Here is a 19660-nt window from a genome sequence, read left to right as displayed (position 1 = left end):
TGAAGAGCGTGAGCGGTGAGGAGAGGCCCCGCGCCGGCCCCCGGGGTAGGAAGAGGCGGAGGAACCTGCTGCTGGTGCTGAGGACGGCGGGGAGGGCGAGTCACCCGGCAACGGTGAGGGGCCGCGGGGCGCATGCGCGGGGCTGAGCGGGCCGTGGGAGGGAGGGTGGGCGCCCCTCAGCCGCGGGGGCGGTGGGAAGCGGCCGGGCCGGGCAGGGGCTCCCCCGGCTTTGGAGGAGGCTTGTGGGGCAGGGAGGGTGTCGCGCCAGGCTTCAGGAACCTTCTGGACCGGCGCTGATAAGGGGCGCGGGAACTTCCTCGTCGGGGTGGCGGAGCCGGGCGCGTTGCAGGGCTGTGTGGTGGAGAAGTTGCTAGAGGCTCTCGGAGGGAGCTGTCAAGTGGGGCGTTCGTTTCCCAGGTTGCGCTTGTGTTGGTAGGACCTTCGAGGCAGCCCTGACAGCCAGCAGGGATTTCTTGGCTCTTCCAGCGGAGTTGTCTGCCGAGCCTGTTCCTTCCTCCCACGGTGGATCAGCCTCATCCACCCTTGCGACGGGACTTGGCATGCTGACAGTATTAGCCTAGCAGCTCCCTGCCAGCAAAGTTGGTTCCAGAAGTTAAAGAAGGGTAGTCACAGTCTTCTGTGAACACGAAGGCAATGCTAGCATTAAGAACGCTAGCTTATGGACGTAATGCTCCAGCCTGTGACCAAATGTATCTTCTGAGGAATCTGTTGGCGTGGGTTTCCATTGTTTGTGGAAGCTCCTTAGGGATTTAAACATTTGAGCGTAAATGCTTCTCACTAGCAAAAAGTTGCTTTAACGTGAGATGCTCCAGGGTTAGGGTACTTCTTCCAGGTTTGAAAAAAGCCACCAACAAAAACCCCTGCAGTCATACACTGCAACTTGAACTTTTACTACACAACTCTCTTACTCTTGAGTTCCTTCGTTTGGCTGCATTTTTAGATTTGTACAAAATCTGTTAACTGCTGTCAGGCTCAAGGGGCGGGGGAAGGTAACAAATGAAGAAAGTAAATACCACCTCATCACTCTTGCCTGTTTAAAAAAAAGAAAGTGAATATATCAAAACCTACACCATTCATTTTTTTCAGGCATGTGTTTCTGAATGTCCGCAGGAATGGAGTAGTTAGTATGTGAGTTTGGAATAAATGCTTGAACTGGATTAACATTTAGGTTTGAAGTTTTTCTGTCTTCTGTGCAGTTTAATCTGCCAGCATAAAAAAAAAAAAAAAAGCTAGTTTGTTGGCCTATACTATAACAAATGCAGCTGTCTCATTGGCCTGTTTGTTTTCTATTTTGTTTTTTTTCTAATGCTTGTTAGTACTAAATTGCTTTATGTGTTCTTTGTTGCATAGATTTGAAGGTGTTTAGAATCTCTATTTTTATCTGCTTTGTCTGTATTTTGTATATTGTCTATCCTTTCCTTGTCTTGACAACATTACAGTAATGAATCAAATACCTCAATGCTTTGAAAGCCTCAAACTGGAAATTTATGGTATTATTTTAGAAAAATCAATCACGTAGTGCGTTTTATGGATACATTCAAAGAAGTTGACTAGGAGGAACTCCTGAGAATTTCTAATGCTTGCAAATTTTTATATGGACAACATGTCAAAACATCTGAGTTTGGCAAATGATAGTTTTTATCTGCTCAGTCTTAGTCAGTTTGGGCTCTTGCTGTATGCACTGTTTGTAACATCGGAGGACTTTCTGACAGCTCATTAAAAGACTTAATTTAACATTTGTCATGTGTGGCTCATAACACGAGACCTGTGCAAGCAGTGAAGCTTTTCTTTCTATTGCACATAACAGCATGTTTGCAAAAGCAGGTGAGGCTGAAGAAATATTCCATGCATTTGGAACAGACATTAGTAAGTTTCATGAACCCCCCTGCTTTCTGTGTGTGAAGGCTTTTTGTGGTGGCTTTTTCCTTTTCAAATAATCAACCTTTTGATCTCTGGTCAAATGTTTATAGCTCAGCAGTGATGCCCTTTTCTAGGGCTCTTTAGAAAGTGAGTAAAACCTAACAAGTCTGAGGTGATTTTTTTAGTTTGGAATTTTTTTTTTTTGCTTGTTGTTTTGGGTCCCATGCCACCCCTCCCCGCCCCCCCCCCAGCCCCCCCAAGAAGCTGCAGCTCTAAGGAAGAGGAAGTGATGTCGGTAAGAGAATGCCTTCAAGTTGTCCTTAAATTCTGTGTGTAATACCAGATTATTTTTTGCTGCCATGTTAGCACACAAAACAAAAATCTAGTAGCCATTGGGATGAGTGTGAATTGACATCTTGCAGAGCAGTTCATTATTTGGATCTGTGAGGATGAAAGATGGTAAACCTTTTTAACTTTTTTTCTTGTATTGCAGACCCAGTTATATATTTATGAATAATTTCAGATGTGAGGACTGTTACTTAGGAACCAAAAAAATAACACTTTATCTAAAACATCTGAGGAGGAGATACAGAATTGAAGGAATATTAAATCCTCTATGAAGGGCTGTGAAAGAGGGAGGTTTGTTACTTGTCGTGCAGTTTTTGAAGTGACAGATATATCAGTTATTCAGCAGAGAGGTTGTATGTCTCCTGTCAAAATTATATTCAGGCAGAGAATACAAGAATTTTGCATTGCTCCCTGAAAGCTAGTAAAATTGGGCGATTAATTTTTGAGCGTCTCGCTGACTATTATTTTCTGTAAGTTATAAATTTTACCTGCAAAAACTTTGTTTGAGAGTAATGATTAGCTGTCTCAAGGCTTTAGTAAATTCAGATTTGTAGTTTTGTACTTGCTACATAGCCAACTCTTGGGATTTGTGAAAGTTCAGTCAATTCAGATGAATTCTGTGTATTCTTACAGCCTGAAAGATAATGTATTTGTTACTGCATCTTCTACCAGACACTTTTTTTTTTTTGTGAAGCTGATTTGGTTTGAAGTCTTAAAAAACATAGTTTAGAAGGTGATTACAGTGCTAAAAACCTGTTATGTTTGCAACATATGGGTGGAGTCATTCAGTAGAAGAAATGGGTAATATTTTGCAGCTGGATCTAGGACTGTATTCTGATTATAGTGAAATGAATAGTTCTATTGTGATAGTAACAAACAATTCTGCTCTTATGGCCTCTCACCTGTGAATGTATGAAATTTTATCCTGTATATTTGTCTTAAAAGAAGAAAAATATGACAACCTTGAGCTTAAAATAAAGGTACTGCATTATGTTTGTGTTCAAACAGCTTGTAACAAAGACCGTGGTTGCAGAGGCTTTTTTGTATTGAGAGGCTTTTTATTTTCTTCACTATCTGAACATTTGTAAGGATGTTTGGGTGGGGCAGGTGCTCGATCAGAACAGAGTATCTGGTGGGAACCCTGAGCTGATTGTCCAGGTTCCAGTCTTGCTAGCTTCTCTCTTCGTTCGTCTCTTCTGTTCAGTGTTCCCTGCAGTGTGTTCAGGATTAAAATTGTGCTCAGCTGTGTAGGATAATAATACTTGGACAAAATAGAAAAGATGAGAGCTGGAGTCTTATGAATGTGGTTCTTTCTTCCTTTATGCTCTTTTTTTTTAAATGTGTATATTTGAAAGGTTTTTTCCCCTTTTTGCTGAACTTCACATTTCATTAAATCTTTTGTTGTCTTGTCAGTCTTTTAATGTAATCAGGTTACCTAATTTTAATCTGCAATGTAATTACTAACCTTGTGATTTCTGGTGGTTTCTTCAAATTTGGTCATGACCAAGTTGTGACAAGAATTGGTTGTGGAGGAGACCTCATTAGCAGTCTCCCCCCACGCCCCCCCACCCCGCCTTCCCCTGCAATTCAAAGAGTCATTGCTACAGAATTGAACTCTTCATTGAAATGTCTTGTTCCTTCAGTGGGGATGCTAAGACTGTCCTTTATTTTGGTGGCACATGGTCATCAATATGACAGAGGCAGTGTTTCTATAGCAAATGGACTATGTATTACATTTTGTAATGTTTTGAGTTCCAATGTGTATTTCTGCTTACCTGGTTGGGGGGGGGGGGGGGGGAAAAAACATAATGATAAATGTATGTAATAGGATGACTTATGTATAATAAATTAAGTGCATTATATATTTATAGTTTGCTTTTTTGGTGTCTCTGAGGTAGCTTGACTTCTGTTCCAAAGTCTGTCCTAACAGCAGCGACAATTGTTAAGCTGCTTTGGTTTTATAATGTGAACCTCTCAAGTTGCATAGTTTTACTGGTAATTTCTTCCTGTCTGTTACCATACTGTACTTTTATAATGCCATTGCAATTAAGGTCTGTATTATCTGATGTAGTGGCAATTATATGTGTGCGGTTGGTGGAGTACAGTTTTAGTTTGGGGGGAGGCAAGTAGGATGAATATAATTAGCTGTTACACAAGATACAAAAGCCTTTTTATTTATTAACTACTGTTGTTAAGAATGTGATGGGATCTGTGCAAGCAGGAAGTTTCTTTATAATTCTGCACATGTGCATTGGCAGCAGCAACTGAGCAAATCGGGCAGTGTTCAGTGGTGGGTGTGAAGCAGTGAGCGAACATCTACTTTTTTCTGGTATCGCTGATGGTTTTATTTAATTCCTCTTGCTACAGAATAGTTGTAGAAGGATTATGAGTTGCTGGTAATGCTGTTAAAAAGCCTTTGGATTTTATCTAGTAAGTGAATGTAGAATGTTATCTTTGCATATCAAAACACTTGAAAATCAGCTAATGTTTTAGTGATCTCAGCTTGCTCTTGTAAAATGTAAAATTTTTTTGAATGTTGCTTAAATCAGTCACTGTATTTGAGGCTTTACCAATGGTATTGCGATACTGTTGCTAAACGCTTAATTTCCTTCTTAAAATTCAAATTTTGTAGGGGTTTTTTTTTCCTGAATTTTGCATTTAGTCTAACTAAAGCCTGTCTGCTTTTCTGCCTCTTGTGACGATGCAGATAGGATATGCCTCTTGTGAAGATGTGTATTTGATGATGGGCTTTTTCAGAGAAAGTGTAATCAGTTTCTGACAGCTGAAATTGAAGACTAAACTTGAATGACTGGAAAATAAATACTAATCAATATTATGGCTTCTTGACTTGTAAATTTTAAAAATAAAATAAAAAATTCTATCAATTTTAGTAATAGCTTTTTCAGAGGAGCTTTTATGAGTTGTTTTGTTGCTTGCTTCCATGGTAAGGACATAAAGACTTAATTTAAATTGTTCTAATTTGTAAATTGGAAGCCTTACTATTGCATTTCCAGGAAACAAAAATTGCATTACAATTGCATTCTACTAAACCTGATGTTGTATTTTTTGTGCTTTTATTTGCTTTGTCAGTATAACCAGTATTTTATCAGTTGAGTATTTTCTGAGGCTATCTCAGAAGTGCTAGTGGCAGATGATGGAGCATTTCAGCTAATTGAGTTGAGGTCCAGTGTGTGTGTGAGAGAGAGTGTATACATGTGAAGGCATATACATGCAGGTAGTGAGTTTATTAATTAAAGAGCTGGTGTTCATGCTTTCGCTGATTCCTCTTGTGATTGTGTGCAAAACTGCAATAAGCTTGTTTCCTTTTGATTCCTATTTAACCAGAAAGCAAACATATTGGTGAGGAGTTATAACCATACCAAGAAATGAAGGGAGCAGGAAAGTCGCATCTGCCTGAAAAGGCATTTATTCTAACATGGTTTCCCTGAATGCTGCAAGTTAAATTCTGTAGTTACGTGTATTTTAAAACATTTTGCCTTTATGGGGATGGGGAATGTATTCTTAAGAAGACCAGCTTGTTAAACTTTAATAATAATTGAGCCCAATTGTCTGATTTGCCAGTCCAGACTTTTGACTAAAATGCCTTTCAGTAGCTGATTTCACTGACAGTCAAAAAGAGGAAATCTTGCTTTAAGACTCTATTTTACGCTAATCTTTATGGTTTTAAAGCTTCTTTCTTTAAATAATTTTTGTTTTGACTACTCAAATATATTAATGGGTACTTAAATGTAGCTTTAAAATTGATTATTCTTTTTACATGGGGGATATTTTGTGTCTCTTTGTATTCAAGTACTTGCACAGCTCTGCATGCTTTTAACTATATTCTTGAGACAAGTATCGTTTGTCCTTTTCTGTCCCCTGAGTTTGTGGTAGTGTTCTGTTTGTTTGCTTAAAGCTTGGGGTGGCCTTTTTTTCAGTTTTTCTTTTTTTTTTTTTTTTACTTTCCTGTGTCCCCTGTCCCAACCTGGCCATCTTTTCAATTTGACTGGATCAATTCAAATGGGCAAAATACTCTATTTTTACTTGTTAGTTGAACGAAAGCTGAAAATCAGATGAGCAAAGGCTCTTCTGCCCAAAAGCGTTTCATCCATTGAGAATGCTAACAGTAATTTGAGTATACAAATGGCATAAAAATTGTCAGTTATTGTCAGTGGTTATGATCATGCAGTTACATTTAAAAAAAATTAAAAATCTGTTTCCTTTTATCTTGATAAAACTGAAGAGCAAAGAGCAGTGCTGGTTGCCATATTTTGAAAAATATAAATTAAATAGTGTGTAGTACAGTGGTAGCTAAATGGGGTTATGTGTTCTACAGCGAGCTGGTAGACAAGTTTCCCAGGCAAGCCTTCTTGCTCATGCTCACACCTGGCAGCTGGCTCTGGATGATGTCGTTACATGAGGAAAGTTTCTGTGATTCCAAGTTGGAATCTGTGTCATAAATTTAGGCCATCATTTCGAAATTCTTAAAATCTGTTATAACTTTGAACATTTCAAACTTACCTTAAAAAATTAATTCTTTAGTTGGATTTAAAAGTATGTGTCCTACATACATCCAGAGGGACATCACAGATTTTGTCTAGTTATAAGTAAGTCATATAAGTAACATAATGCATTCTATTTATTTATCAAATACAGCACAAGAAATGAAAAACTTTGAGACACCTTAATGTTTCTGTGGAATTTTATTTGTAAATAAACCTTCTTGTATTGCAGAAAATGAGCATTGATCCTCTTTGTACCGGAGGATGTGTTTGTCTTCTGTTAGGACCCTGTGTGCAGGCACGTGGGTGGCTCACAGGATAACAGCACTGTGGACTGAGAAAGCCGAAGTCTAAACTTGAGGTGTATTTCCTGAGAAGTAGGGACAAGCAATTTTGTTGCCCTATAACACACTTTTTTCCTATCTAAAAATCTTAATGTTTAGTTTTTTACTTTTCATGTGTTACAAAATATCACTGAAGTTTGCTAATCCCACAAAATAATATATTAAAAATAGAGCAGAATGGCAGTCACTGTTAGCTTCATTTTGGGCTTCACAGATGATATGAATTTCTTGCTAGATAAAACAAGCAAATAAAAGAATTGCTTAAATAGTTGAGACTTGTGGCAGAAATTCTACACGCAGAACTAATGTTTTCATTCCTGTGGCATGGTTTCAATTCGTAGCCTTTTTTGTTTATTTTATTTTTACTTCATGTTGTTTCATTTCTTTGTTTTAAGGAAAGGTGGTGGAGCCCTGAGGACTTTAATTTAAAATGACACCCATATATTTGTAGTTCAGCCAGTAATGTAAAAGCTGAACTAAATTTGAGCCTAAACTTTCATATGTATTCCTCAAATATTAACAGTTAGCCATGTATTCTGTGTTTTCCTTAGTGACATTTTGTATGTGGGTGTGAATACTTCTTTAGTTGCCAAGATAAGTGAATGCTATTATGATGGCAAAATGAAACTTGTGGTGCTCTTTTCCCAGCAGACTCTATGAAGTCCTTGTCTTGTTTAAAAAAAAAAAGCCAACAAAAAACTACAAACTCAAACCCCCCAAACCCAGTTGTTTGGTTTGGGGTTTTTGGTTTGTTTTTTTTTTTAATAACAGATGAGAGCACTGAAATACACAATACAGAATGAAACTTGGTGTTTTACCCTTAATTAAGATGCTTGGGCTCAAGGTGTTGCATAGGACGTAGTATGTTTTTTTTCAGCCTCTTGTAAAATTGTCATATAATATGGTCACAATAAGGTATATTTTTAGTTTTCTGTAGTTAAGTTTTGTAGGACATTATTGTAGCTTAGGGGATCTTTGTAAAGGTTTGTAGTAACAACGGGGGAGGTAGACTGAGAAAGACGCACCAGAATCTTTATAATAAAGCACAAGCTGGTTGGTTTTTGGTGTGGGGTGTTTTGTTTTGTTTTTTTTAATTATTGCATTTCTCTTGATAGGACTTGTGAAGCATGAAGGTTGTGAAATTGGGAGGGGGAAGCACGTGTTCAAAGGTTCGGGGATAATACGGACAGAAGTAGGAATAGCTGACTGAATGGATCGGCTCCTGTTTTCTGAGATGTTTGATCATGGGGAAAAAAAATAATTAAACCCACAGTATTACTTAGTATTTGTAAAAGACTCTAGAAATAATTCTGAAGGTTATGTATCTTGTCCTAGTTTTCATACGTGTCTGCATTGGGGTGGTGTACGTCCTGAGTCAAGGGAGGGCAAGTGGGAAAGCTGTTGATCAATATAAAAAGTGGAGATATAATATTTAATTATTAACAGTTTCTGAGCCTATCTTTCAGTTTTACAATGTTGGAAACAACAGGAAATAAGACTTGCTGGAAGTCAGATAACTTTTTAAAAGTTTCTAGCTTTTTCTAGACTTGGTAAACATCAGATGCATTTTATCACATCCTGTGAAGATTACACTGAAGCCTGTACTAAAAGGCAAAAATTCTCTGAAAAGAAATTGGTGTGTATAATGATATGTTTAAGTGTGTGTATATAAAGGATGTGTGTATCTGAGAGGGTGAAAATAGGCTTTTGCTAGTTCTTCTAAGTGATGATAAGCCATATAAAACTTTGTTTAAAGTATAAGCTTGGGTTGTAAATCCGGTTTTGCTCTAACAATGAGACAACCAGGCTGTTTCAACTTCATTGTTACATTGCCAAGCTAGTTAAAATAGAAGTCTCTCTTTTTTCTTTTTGTCATGTCTCCTGATTGAAATTAATATTCAGGTAGCCTATTGGTCTGCAGCACCTGGTAAATATGGCTATGCTTTTATGTCAACTAACTAAGCACAAAGTTCTATTTGCTAAGAAAGCTGGACTTCAAGATTGTTCATTTGGTGCTGAATTATAAAGAAGTGGTTGCTTTTAATTTGCTCTTTTTATTAGGTGATGTTTGTTTTGAAGGTTGGTTGGTTTGTTTGTTTGTTCTAGCAAGGCAGCCTGAAGCATTGTGGCAGATCCATCAAAGATTTTTTCCCAGCTGCCATTAACTCCACAGTTGGCTAACATGAGTCTTTCTGGTTCATTGTGGATAGGTTGACTTTGGTAGAACTTGAGAAAATAGACTGTGCATCATCATATTTTAAAAATTGCATGATATATTGGGATTGATTGAAATCTACTTGCATGCAAACATTATGTTGACTATCCCTTAATATACCAAAATAATAAGAAAAATGGCTGGGCAGTGTCTTCATAAATTATAGGAGAGTCATGAATTGTGACTGCTTCACTGTTGAAATCTGGCAGGATTTTTTAGTAACCAGTTATGTACAGTGATAGATTTGAACGTGATTGGTTAAAACAAACAAACCAAAAAAGTAAAGCCTATTGACTGGAATATAGTATTTAATTTTTTGTTGTCAGCTCACCTGGGGTCCTGATGTCAGACCAGGATCCACTTGCACGAGATACATAACAGATCTACAACCTGTGTGTAATACAAGACAATAGATAGAGACAGATGGCAAAGAACAGGAAAGAATATTGGTCGGTATTGCTTACATTGAGAGGCAAAGATTTAAACACTTGTAAGCCTGAAATATTTTTTCCTCTAGGCCTCAATGCAAGAAAATTTTGAGGAGGAGGATGAAGTAGTCTTGTATAGAGCTTATGGCTAGCTCCTTTAAAACATGGGTGCAATTTGGGGAGGATTGGGAGCAGGAAAATGTTATTTATTCAAACTATTGGAAGGACTCTGGATTCCTGGTGTCATAGGCTAATGAATGGACTGGCATTTTGGTACTGAAATGAGAGTAGTAGTTTGTAAGGACTTTGAAAGTGAAGGTGGAGTTGATTTGTTCTGATGTGGAATAGAAGCAAAAGCCAATGTGGGGGAATAAAGAGAGGGAAAGTACTTTCCTCAAGTCTGTCAGCTGAATTCTCATATCAATCTCAAATTATGAAACAGAAGGTTTCAGTATGTATACTTTAAAGCTAGGGAAAGCCTTTTTATTGTCTATTTTTGGTGATGTGTGTTGTGCTTGTGTGTGTACGTGTATGTTGCAAGCTAGTTTTGCCCAGTTACAGTTGCTTGAGTTTAATTAGAACAGGTAATGGGTGAGATCAAGGGACTTACATGACCCTTTGACTGTATCTGGACATTAAATCGTCTCCATTGTGTCATGAAGCTGCAATTTAAATTTTTAGTACCACAGAAAACCAAAAAGGCTATTGCTGTGGTCCATAGCTATTCTGAGAGCTGACAACGTGAAAAAGGTCCAGATAATTGGGACTCTAAAAGGTGGCAAAAATGTGGGTGGTTCTAGGGAATCTGATTTGGGGGAGGTTGCTTCCTGTATCCAGATCTGATGATGACTTGGACTTTGAACTAGCAGTTTGGACACATAATCAACTTTCTAGTAAAAGATGATCCATACCACTGAAAACCGGTTGACTCTCTATGTTGTTCTGTAGTTAGGACTTTGTTTTTGTTCTTGCCATTTAAAGATAGTGTATTAAGCCAGTGCCTGGGATCCTTCTAAAAGTTCTATAGCCATTAAATATTTTAGTATCCTGGGTACTATCAAACACTTCTGCTTAGCCCTTCCTTATTCTTTGGAAGAAGAGTGAATGATTCCGAAAATTATTTCATAATTGTTAAGGCTAAGATGTCCCATGCTAACTTTTGTGTTAAGTTTGGTTAGCTCCTAAGTGAAAAAGGGGATTTGCTTTTTTGCATGCTCTCCTGTGAGCCATACTAATGTGGTCTTTATGCTTTCTTGTTCAGAACAAGAAACTGATGATTTGACAAGGAGAATTACTCAAACGTGATGTTTAGACTTGTGACTGAGTTTAAAGCCGTTGAAAACTTTATAGTCTAATAATATTTTCCTTATTTTCAGATTAAGTGCTGAAGTACTGATCGAGTTCTGCTATTCTTCAATGAGGAACTACAGGCTGATCTTTTGCCATAATCTTAAACAACCATAAATGACAAAAGAATGCTTGGTCAGTGAGGGCAGCTGGCGCAGAAAACGTTTTTCAAACTCGGCTGTTTAAGTACTCTGAGGTAGGTTTCTTAAAATACTTTGCTCGGGCTATAAAAAAAAAAAAAGTAGTATGGATTTCAGTATGTCTAATCTATTAGAATTTACCAATCCATTAGTAAACAGAATTAAGTTTGGTTACAGTGCTTTGACTAACAGTATGTACTTTGTTCTATGCGCCATCTGCTATGAAAGTGATTGCTTGCATTTAAGCAAGTATAGTTTTTTTAAAATTTATTTTGAAATATAGGTTTTTTGCTAGAAGAAATATTTTGGTTTTGACAGGATAACAGCTTAACTGAGTGACTTACACTGCCTTTGGTAATACTTTTGTTATCTATCTAGATCCTGTATCAAGCAAAGACTTGCAAGTAAAGCTTGAGCTTCTGCATGATAGGAAGAATGGTATCACTGAGCGTCTAGAAACTAGTTTTGGGGGTTTTATGTTGAGTAAAATTTTTAATTTGAGGCAGATGTTGAAAGCTTTATCAAGTAGACCAGAAAATGCCAAATATATTAGAAGTTGATTGCAGTGCAGTTGTGTATCATAAAATACTTAATTATTTCATGTAACTAAAACTTGGGGTTTTGGTTTGGAATGATCTACTAGTTTAATTTCCTCTGGAGAGGCTTTTGTGTTGGATTTTCAAAGCCTGACTGTTAAATACTGTCAGAAAATGTATTACGGATTGAACAGAACACCTCGGTTATAGTCATTTATCTAGTTAGCTGTAGTTGGAGTAATTACAGAACTTTCATTAAATCAGTGAACTGATTGAGAGAGACCGGGGAGTATTTGCATTGGGTAATTAAAGCACATTGTGTTACAGATCAATACATTCCACAGTGTACACTGAAGTATGATTTTTGGTTTTAATTCCTCTTATTTGATAGAAAAGACAGCTTTGATTTTTGGCTGCAAAAAGATATGAGGAAGAGCTCCTCCCCTTCCTTGAGTAACTGCAACTCTGTTCTTGCTAACAAAATATTTGGAATTCCACTTGGTGAGCTGCAGCAAGAAGGGCAACCAGACAATGAGGTTCCATTCATAGTCCGCCATGTTGTGGACTATATTGAAGAACATGGTATGTATTATTTTGCTGTACTTTAAAGAATATATTTAACTGTTATTCTTACAGAATAGATTGTGTTTTTTGAAGAGTACTTGTTTTCTTAAGTTACTTATATTTAGTTGGATGTGATCTGGGTTGGGTGTTTCGTTTTGGTTTTTTTGTTTGTTTGTTTGGGGTTTTTTTTTGTGATATACACTTCCTTTCTTTACTCCTGCTGTTATGTTTATCTCTGTTTTCTAGCTAATACTAATGCAGTCAGCTCAGTAGGGTACTACATAGGAAATGGCATGGTTTAGGTACTGTTAACGCTTACCTTATTACTGTATTGTTAGCTGGGCATAAGAATGTGTTTGCTGGGAATAGGACTGCTGGAAGCCTTGCAAAACTGTTGTCCAGAAAGTCTTTCATTCAGTATGTGAATTGTGCATATCTGATTATCAGTATTTTCTGATATGTTTGTCCATACTAGATCTAAAAGTTTATTTCTGCAACTTCTTTGTAACTCAGGGGGTCTGGAACAAGAAGGACTTTTTCAAGTCAATGGGAATGCTGAGACAGTGGAGTGGCTTCGGCAACGGTATGATAATGGAGAAGATGTGGACCTGGTTAAAGAAGCAGATGTACCCTCAGCTATTAGCCTTCTTAGATTTTTTCTTCAAGAACTTCCAGAGCCAGTTATCCCAGGCAGTTTGCACATACATTTGATGCAACTTTCTCAAGGTAATAATTACTCGGTGTTTTTCTTTTATTAATTTAAGAGTAAAAACCAGTATTAAATTGTGATTTGTAGTAGCACTTGGGTGTCTTTGTTCTGTGTAGTAATGTGTGTATCAGGAGGCATTCAAATATACCTTTTCTTAGCACAAACCCCAAATAAATAGGTCTTTTTTTAGGAAACTCAGTCTGGGTTCAGAGACACAGCTTATTCATCGTGCAGGAAAATAGTGAAGCTGCCACATATCATGCTGACTAGTTCTGAATATTTCATGTTCTTGTGCGTGAATACTGGGACACTGGTCAAAGCCACTGGAGTCAAAGTTGTTTGACAATTTCCCACCACTGATGCTTTAAAAGTGCTAGGGAAAGATTTTGTCTGTTTTTATCTTATTTTCTCTGAATTTCACTTACTCTGTCTCTGCTTCCATGGCACTTAAAGCTTTTGCATACTAGAGAAACAATCTCAAGCCCTATACTCATGTCATATTTGCTCTCCCACTGTGGATTTTTTTTCAGCTTAAGATTCATTTGTAGGAGGAAAAAAAAACACCTGTCATCAGCATATTGTTGCTAAGTATGTTTTTTCATATACTGCAAAACCTTGCCCTTTCAAATTGGCACCCATATGCTGGCACAGTATTTTCTTTACCAATTCCCAACTTGTCTATCTGTATCCACTCTCCTGGGTCTTTTGGCCTCTGCTGTGTTGAGTGGTGTTGGAGTTGATTCGTAACTTGACTAGTAAAAATGCTTGTCTTGCAGTGCTACATTAGTAATGTCCTCAGAGGGTATGTTCATGTCAGAGCTCTGCACCCTGTAACATAACTGAGGGTTTTGCTGGTTGTCACTCTGCAGGCGTGTTGCTCATTTTCCAGTGTCAGTTTGTACTTCTGTCCAAGTGCTGGGCTTGTTTTGCTTTATAAGGTGCACATTTTTGTTTGATTTAATTTTCTGTTATTGAGTTTATTCCTGGTAAGAACTTGATAGTGCTCATGATAGTCCTGTTTGTTCAGAGTGGGAATTGGTTTGTAGGATGAGTGAGTATAGCATAGTTTTCAGATGCTGTTATGCTATATTTACCAAGTGCTAAACTGGAGGATCTTGTGCAGCAGTGTGAAGCTGCTTCGTTTTCCTCCCTTGGTAGCCTGTATATCCTGAAACTTTGAATGTGGGGTGGTTATCTGGATAGCTGGTGAGCAGAGGCTGAACAGTGATGTCTGAAGCACTAAGTAGTTGTGTGCTGGAAGCAATTTTTGGAAGCTTGTTAAGGCTGAAATTCTGTTTGTTTGTTTGTCCTGTGCAGTAATGAGAAACTGAAGTGAATAGGGAATTTCATTAGTGATATGTCTGCTATTTGGTTTGCGTTGCTAATGTCATGGTTCATTGGGCCTAAGTAGCTAGTAAACCGTTGGGTTTATTTTGTGGTTTGGGGTGTTTTTTTGTTTGTTTGGGGTTTTTTGTTTGTTTTTGTTTTGTTTTGGTTTTTGTGCACACACACCCCTCCCCCTGGAAAAAATGATAAATAACAAAAGGATTGTTAAGACAGTAATGCAGAATGCTGCTGGTTGCTCAGCTAATACTGCTACGCACCTCGATTTGCAATGTTATCTATCAGGACTGGAAATGTGATTGAGGTATGCTCGCTTGGTATGACAGTGTAATTCCTTTCAATGACTTGTAAGATCCAGTGTGAAAATTGGGTTTTTTCCATCTTTGCGTAGATGACTCTGGAAGGATTTACATATGGGTTGTTTTGGGAAAAGAGCTGTTCTCCAGCAAGTAAGTCCCCATTTAGTTCCCTTTTCTTAAATACACAGAGAAACTTCACTTAAATTTGCAGCTTATTGTCTTTACTGTCTTTTTTAAAGTGTAGAATTAAGTGATTTCAGAAAGATTTAAAGTTATCTGTACCAAGGAAATCAAACCACATAAACCTGTAAACGTTGTTTCCTGATACTAAAATTAGAGTTTCGGTTTCCTCTACTCAGGTTTTGGCTTTTGATATTTTGACTGTCTGATAGACAGATCTCAGTTAATTTTCAGAATTACAGTATCAGCTGCATTTTAGGCAGAAGAATTGCTTACATAAATGCAGAAGCTGGTAGTAATTTTGGATACATATGTTACTTCTGGTATTTTTCCCTCCTTAGCAGGCCTTCCCTATCATTAGGTTAAGCTTAGTTGTCAAAACAACTTAGTTATACAACAAGGTGTGGCTATATACATCTTTTGAGGATTGTTCCATGAAGGCCTAATGGTGGTTCCTCAAAGGCAAGTGATTTTAGTAAGTGAAATGTGAATTTGACCCCAGTGTGTTAGGCCATGTGTCCCAGAAGTGTGTATCCACAGTTTACTGTCAGAGGACTTCAGTTACAGGTAAGAACGTTCTCACTTTAGGTCTCTGGCTGTTGTTTAGTATCTAAATTTTAGGACAGATTGGTTAGACAAAAACATCTGTATGTGTATGTGCAAGGTGGTCTGACTATCACCTCTCTCTTGCTCCCTTTCTTGAAGGTCTACTTTGTGAAAGTATTTTTGTAAGTTCTCTTTTGCTGTTCTGTTTCCTAAACACATTTCTAGAGTAAAGACTAACAATAATACCTTTGTTTTCTTGTGTTACTGTGTTGAGAGAACTATTTTTCTGTGCCTGGTTACCTGTATTCAAATACTGTAGATGTTGACTGTGTCTGAGTAAATGAAGTCCTGCACAGTTACTGTTTGGAATTACTATGCATACACAACAGGGGGTTTACTCACTCCTTTGATTTGTTATTAAGGACTAGGATGTCTCAGCTCTCTCCTCTAGAGAGGCAGAGTGACTGCTCATCATCTTCAAACATCCTTTTCCCTTTCTAACTGATCTGAGAAGAGTTTTCAAATGTCTGAGAAAGAAGGGGAAGCCTGTTAGTATCAATTTTTCTCCCATTTTGCTTTCCTGACATTTCTTTTCCTTTATATGGTGTTTCTCTGTTAATTACAATTGTAAACTCTGAACCTTGTTGCCTGTAAGGTTTATAATGTAACAAATGAGATTTGTGGGGAGATATTTTGACGAAGGGTATAGTTAAACCTGGGATGAGAATGAGGAAGTTTTGTGGTGACCCTTTTTCAGGTCTGAAATTGAATCAGCAAGCTTGAAGCTAAGTATGTGTTAAGATGATTGCATTGAGATTGCTTGTATTCATCAGTTAAGTATTACAAAAGGAAGTAGAGTGTTGAGAATGGGATGCTTGTAGAGGAAAAAGTGTCAAAGTAGCTTGTCTGAAACGGGGAGAATTTAACCAGCTTTTAAGTTAGCTCACTGTCTCTGGAGGTGTTGCTGTCTCTAGAGCTCTTCTGCACAGCAATTGTTATGTAACAGTGGCAAAATGGAAGTATACGGAGGAGCTAGCGCTATGTAATCAGCAACTTGAGTGAGCATTAATTGGGGAAAACATGCTGAAAACTGCTGATTGGACTTGCAGAGGAGAATAGGGTGGAAATCATTGGTTTACGTTATCAATTTCTGCTTCATTGAAGAAATTAAATTTACAGTTTAATTTATCATTAGGAAAAGTAATCTGATGGTACTGTGCTATGGAAACAAGGCTGGGGAGGGTTCTTTGTATTGTGTTCCCTGGCCTCTTCGCTGCCCCTCCAAACCTCTGACATCATTTAAGAAGAGTGACAGAATAGGAAATGAGTTATCAGCCTCTCTTGGAAAGATCATAGAGGAAGAGGCTAATCCAGAGACTGAAATGAGAGGATGAGATGCTGGGACAGATGGATTGTGATAAAGTACTACCACTATAGTAGTAGTGAGCTGGAAACTTCAGGTTTTGGGGGTTTTGTTTGTTTGTTTTATTTTTACTTTTTCATTGGAGAAATTTAGTATGAGAATCTCACACTGAACAAATGCAAGTAAACTTCTGACATTTTAGGCTGTGGTCTGACCAAGTTAGTTGTACTTCAGAAGTAAGTAATTGTTGTCGGAGTCAAAAAGTTGATCAATATCAAATGTGAAAAAGCAGATATTTTATTTCTGTGATTAAAATATTTGTATTACAATTTTCAGATTATAATAATGAAGATGAATTTGGAAGAAAGTTGAGGTTCCTCTTGCAGCAGCTTCCACCTGTTAATTACAGTTTGTTAAAGTTTCTGTGTAAATTTTTAGCTAATGTAGCATCGCATCATGAAGAAATTTGGTCGGCAAGTTCTTTAGCTGCAGTCTTTGGCCCGGATGTTTTTCAGTAAGTTAGTTATAAAAGTTCATGTAGTGTTTTTATGTGAATTTGATAGTGTACATCTGTAGTCTAAAGTCTTTCCTAGTCCATGAGTAACAGTAGCAAGTACACAATATGTTCTGGGCAATATCTTCCTGTTCCCCCCCCACTCTCTCACCCCAGTTCTGTCTTACAGTTTTTGCTTTGATCTAAACAACAGCTTGTCTATGAGCTATGGCATTAGAAACCACTGCTTTGATTGTTGCATTATGGTAATTACCCTAAGGTTCAAAATTTTTAGAGATAGTGTGCAAGATTACTCTATGTAGCAAGAAGGCAGTTCTGGGAGAAAGCCGTTAAAGTACGTACTGGGGTTTCTTGTCCACAGGAAAATACTTGAATTTTAAACGTTCCTTATGGAAAAGCTAATTGACTAAATAGTTGTTACTTCATCACTTTGAAATATAAACTAGTATAAAGCTTTATAATGCAGTAGTGTGAAGGTATGCTTAAAGTTCTGTGTGTTCAGAATGGATTAGGGATAATGGTGTGAAGTGTAGCCCTTAGTCATAGAAGTCATTCACAGGAGTTCTTTGGGGAAACAGGTGGATTTAGATTTTTAAACTAAAACAGTGTTGAAATCTTTAGCATTTACACAGATGTGGAGGATCTGAAAGAACAAGAAATAGTTAGCAGAATAATGGCGGGACTTCTGGAGAACTACTATGAATTCTTTGAAAATGAAGAGGAAGATTTTTCATCTACTAATGATTTAAGCTCAATAACTGAGCAGGTAAGAATATTTTAAATGGCACTGTGTTATCACTTAAGTAACTGTTATACACATTTATGTTTATGAAAGATATGTTGAAATACAATTTTCTGTACTATGCCTTTCGGTAGTTTCTTGCAAACTGACAAAACGTGGTATTTCCTTAAATGCATTTTCATAACATAGGTATGCTTGTGAAATTGTTGCTTTGTAGTAAGTATAGTTATGTGATACTGAAAAATACCTAAGAGCTAAATGAACAATTATCTCCTGCCCAACATAGATGCTGTTATGCTACATAAACAGTGTAGCTTTTTAATTACCTTTTCCTAAAAAGAGAACTGTTCTTTAAGCAAATACAGAACCATGCTGTTGTTGGTCATGGTCAATAATATTTCTAGATATGTTTTACAGAAACATGCAGGGTCTTACACTCCGCTTGATGATGTTATCAGTGGTGGTTCCCTATGCCAAAATTTTTGAGTGGTGTTTCTGATTCTAAGACTTCAAAATCATCTTGACATTAGTGGGGAAAAGTGTTGAATTAGAGAAGCAGAGTCGAGTAGAATAGAAATACTCTGGGTCCTAGCATTCAACTGTCAGGTTTGCCAGATTCACCTGTCCATGTGACTGATGGTATCCATTATCACTCATGCCTCTCCTCACAACAAATTTAACTTTGTGAAGTAAAATACTGTGTCATGCTGGGATAGGTAGAGATGGAGAGTTGTTATGGAAATGACAATGTGTCATTGTGATACAACCTTCTGTTGGCAAATATTTTTAATTCTAACAAGTCATGGTATATAACTGATAACGCATGGAAGAAGTACTTTTTGTATCATCAAAGCCAGGTTCATGGATTATTAATAAAATCTTGGCTCAAACCCTCAGAAATATGGAAAGCTATAAACTGAACTTTCTCATATTCAATTGGCTTAAGAAATGATGTATTTTATTTAAAGAGGAAAAAGGGGTAAATAACCAGCAGTTGCTAAGGAAGGTAACAAGAAATACTGAATTTTTAAAGCCTAACTATCCCACGAACCCCTCCTCTAGCAAGACAGGTAAGGCAAGTACTAGGGCAGCTGGTTGCTTCCTCTTCACTGCAGTAGACACCTCAGCCGTTGGTTGGTCTGCCAAGCGTGGGCAGCAAGTTCTGGATTGAGCAGCTTCTGCTCTGCTAGCTCTTCTAGCAAAGTGCTGCAGCTTTGCAGTGTTTGCTGTCTCTTCAGCTCTTTGCAGGAATATGTCTAGCACTGAGAACTGACGCAGCCCTGCTGCATGCAGGAAGCTGTTAAATAAAGCTAGGCTGTAACTTTTGCAACCTGACTCTGAGGACTGTCGTCTTAGGTTGGGATGACTGGTCTTTGAAGTAGTTTGTTGATCCGTACTCTCGTGCTTTGAAATTACTGACTTGTCTGTGGGTCGTGATGTCTTTTAGCAAAAGGTTTTCCCAAGCATAACAGTCTGCGTGGTGTGTTTTGGTTGTGTTTTTTTTCTACCCCCCAGAAGTCTGAGCCCTGGTGGGGTGTCCCTTTAATTTCGTGGTGTCTCCACCAGATGTCAACAGTGCACTTCTGTTGGGTCCTGCTCCCTCCCGGCCTGGTGCGGGTTTGAGGGGGGGGGGGGGGTGGGGATGTGAGGTGTCTCCC

General features: G+C 37.8%; 1 protein-coding gene across 1 annotated transcript in view; it reads left to right on the top strand.

Moving 5' to 3' along the window:
• Positions 1–7: 7 nt before the first annotated feature.
• The window catches only part of FAM13B (family with sequence similarity 13, member B), a 48414-nt gene continuing 28761 nt past the window's right edge, over positions 8–19660 (top strand). The window contains exons 1-6 of the mRNA XM_010579202.1: positions 8–113; positions 11095–11261; positions 12133–12323; positions 12819–13031; positions 17185–17260; positions 17882–18026. Of these exons, the coding sequence (XP_010577504.1) occupies positions 12167–12323; positions 12819–13031; positions 17185–17260; positions 17882–18026 (591 nt within the window). The 5' untranslated portion in view covers positions 8–113; positions 11095–11261; positions 12133–12166. The remainder of the gene's footprint in view (positions 114–11094; positions 11262–12132; positions 12324–12818; positions 13032–17184; positions 17261–17881; positions 18027–19660) is intronic.

This window comes from Haliaeetus leucocephalus, unplaced genomic scaffold (assembly GCF_000737465.1).
Source record: "Haliaeetus leucocephalus isolate CR32 unplaced genomic scaffold, Haliaeetus_leucocephalus-4.0 Scaffold656, whole genome shotgun sequence".
Lineage (NCBI taxonomy): Eukaryota > Metazoa > Chordata > Aves > Accipitriformes > Accipitridae > Haliaeetus > Haliaeetus leucocephalus.
Note: the sequence above shows the minus strand (reverse complement) of the source record. Positions and strands in the feature narration are given on the sequence as shown.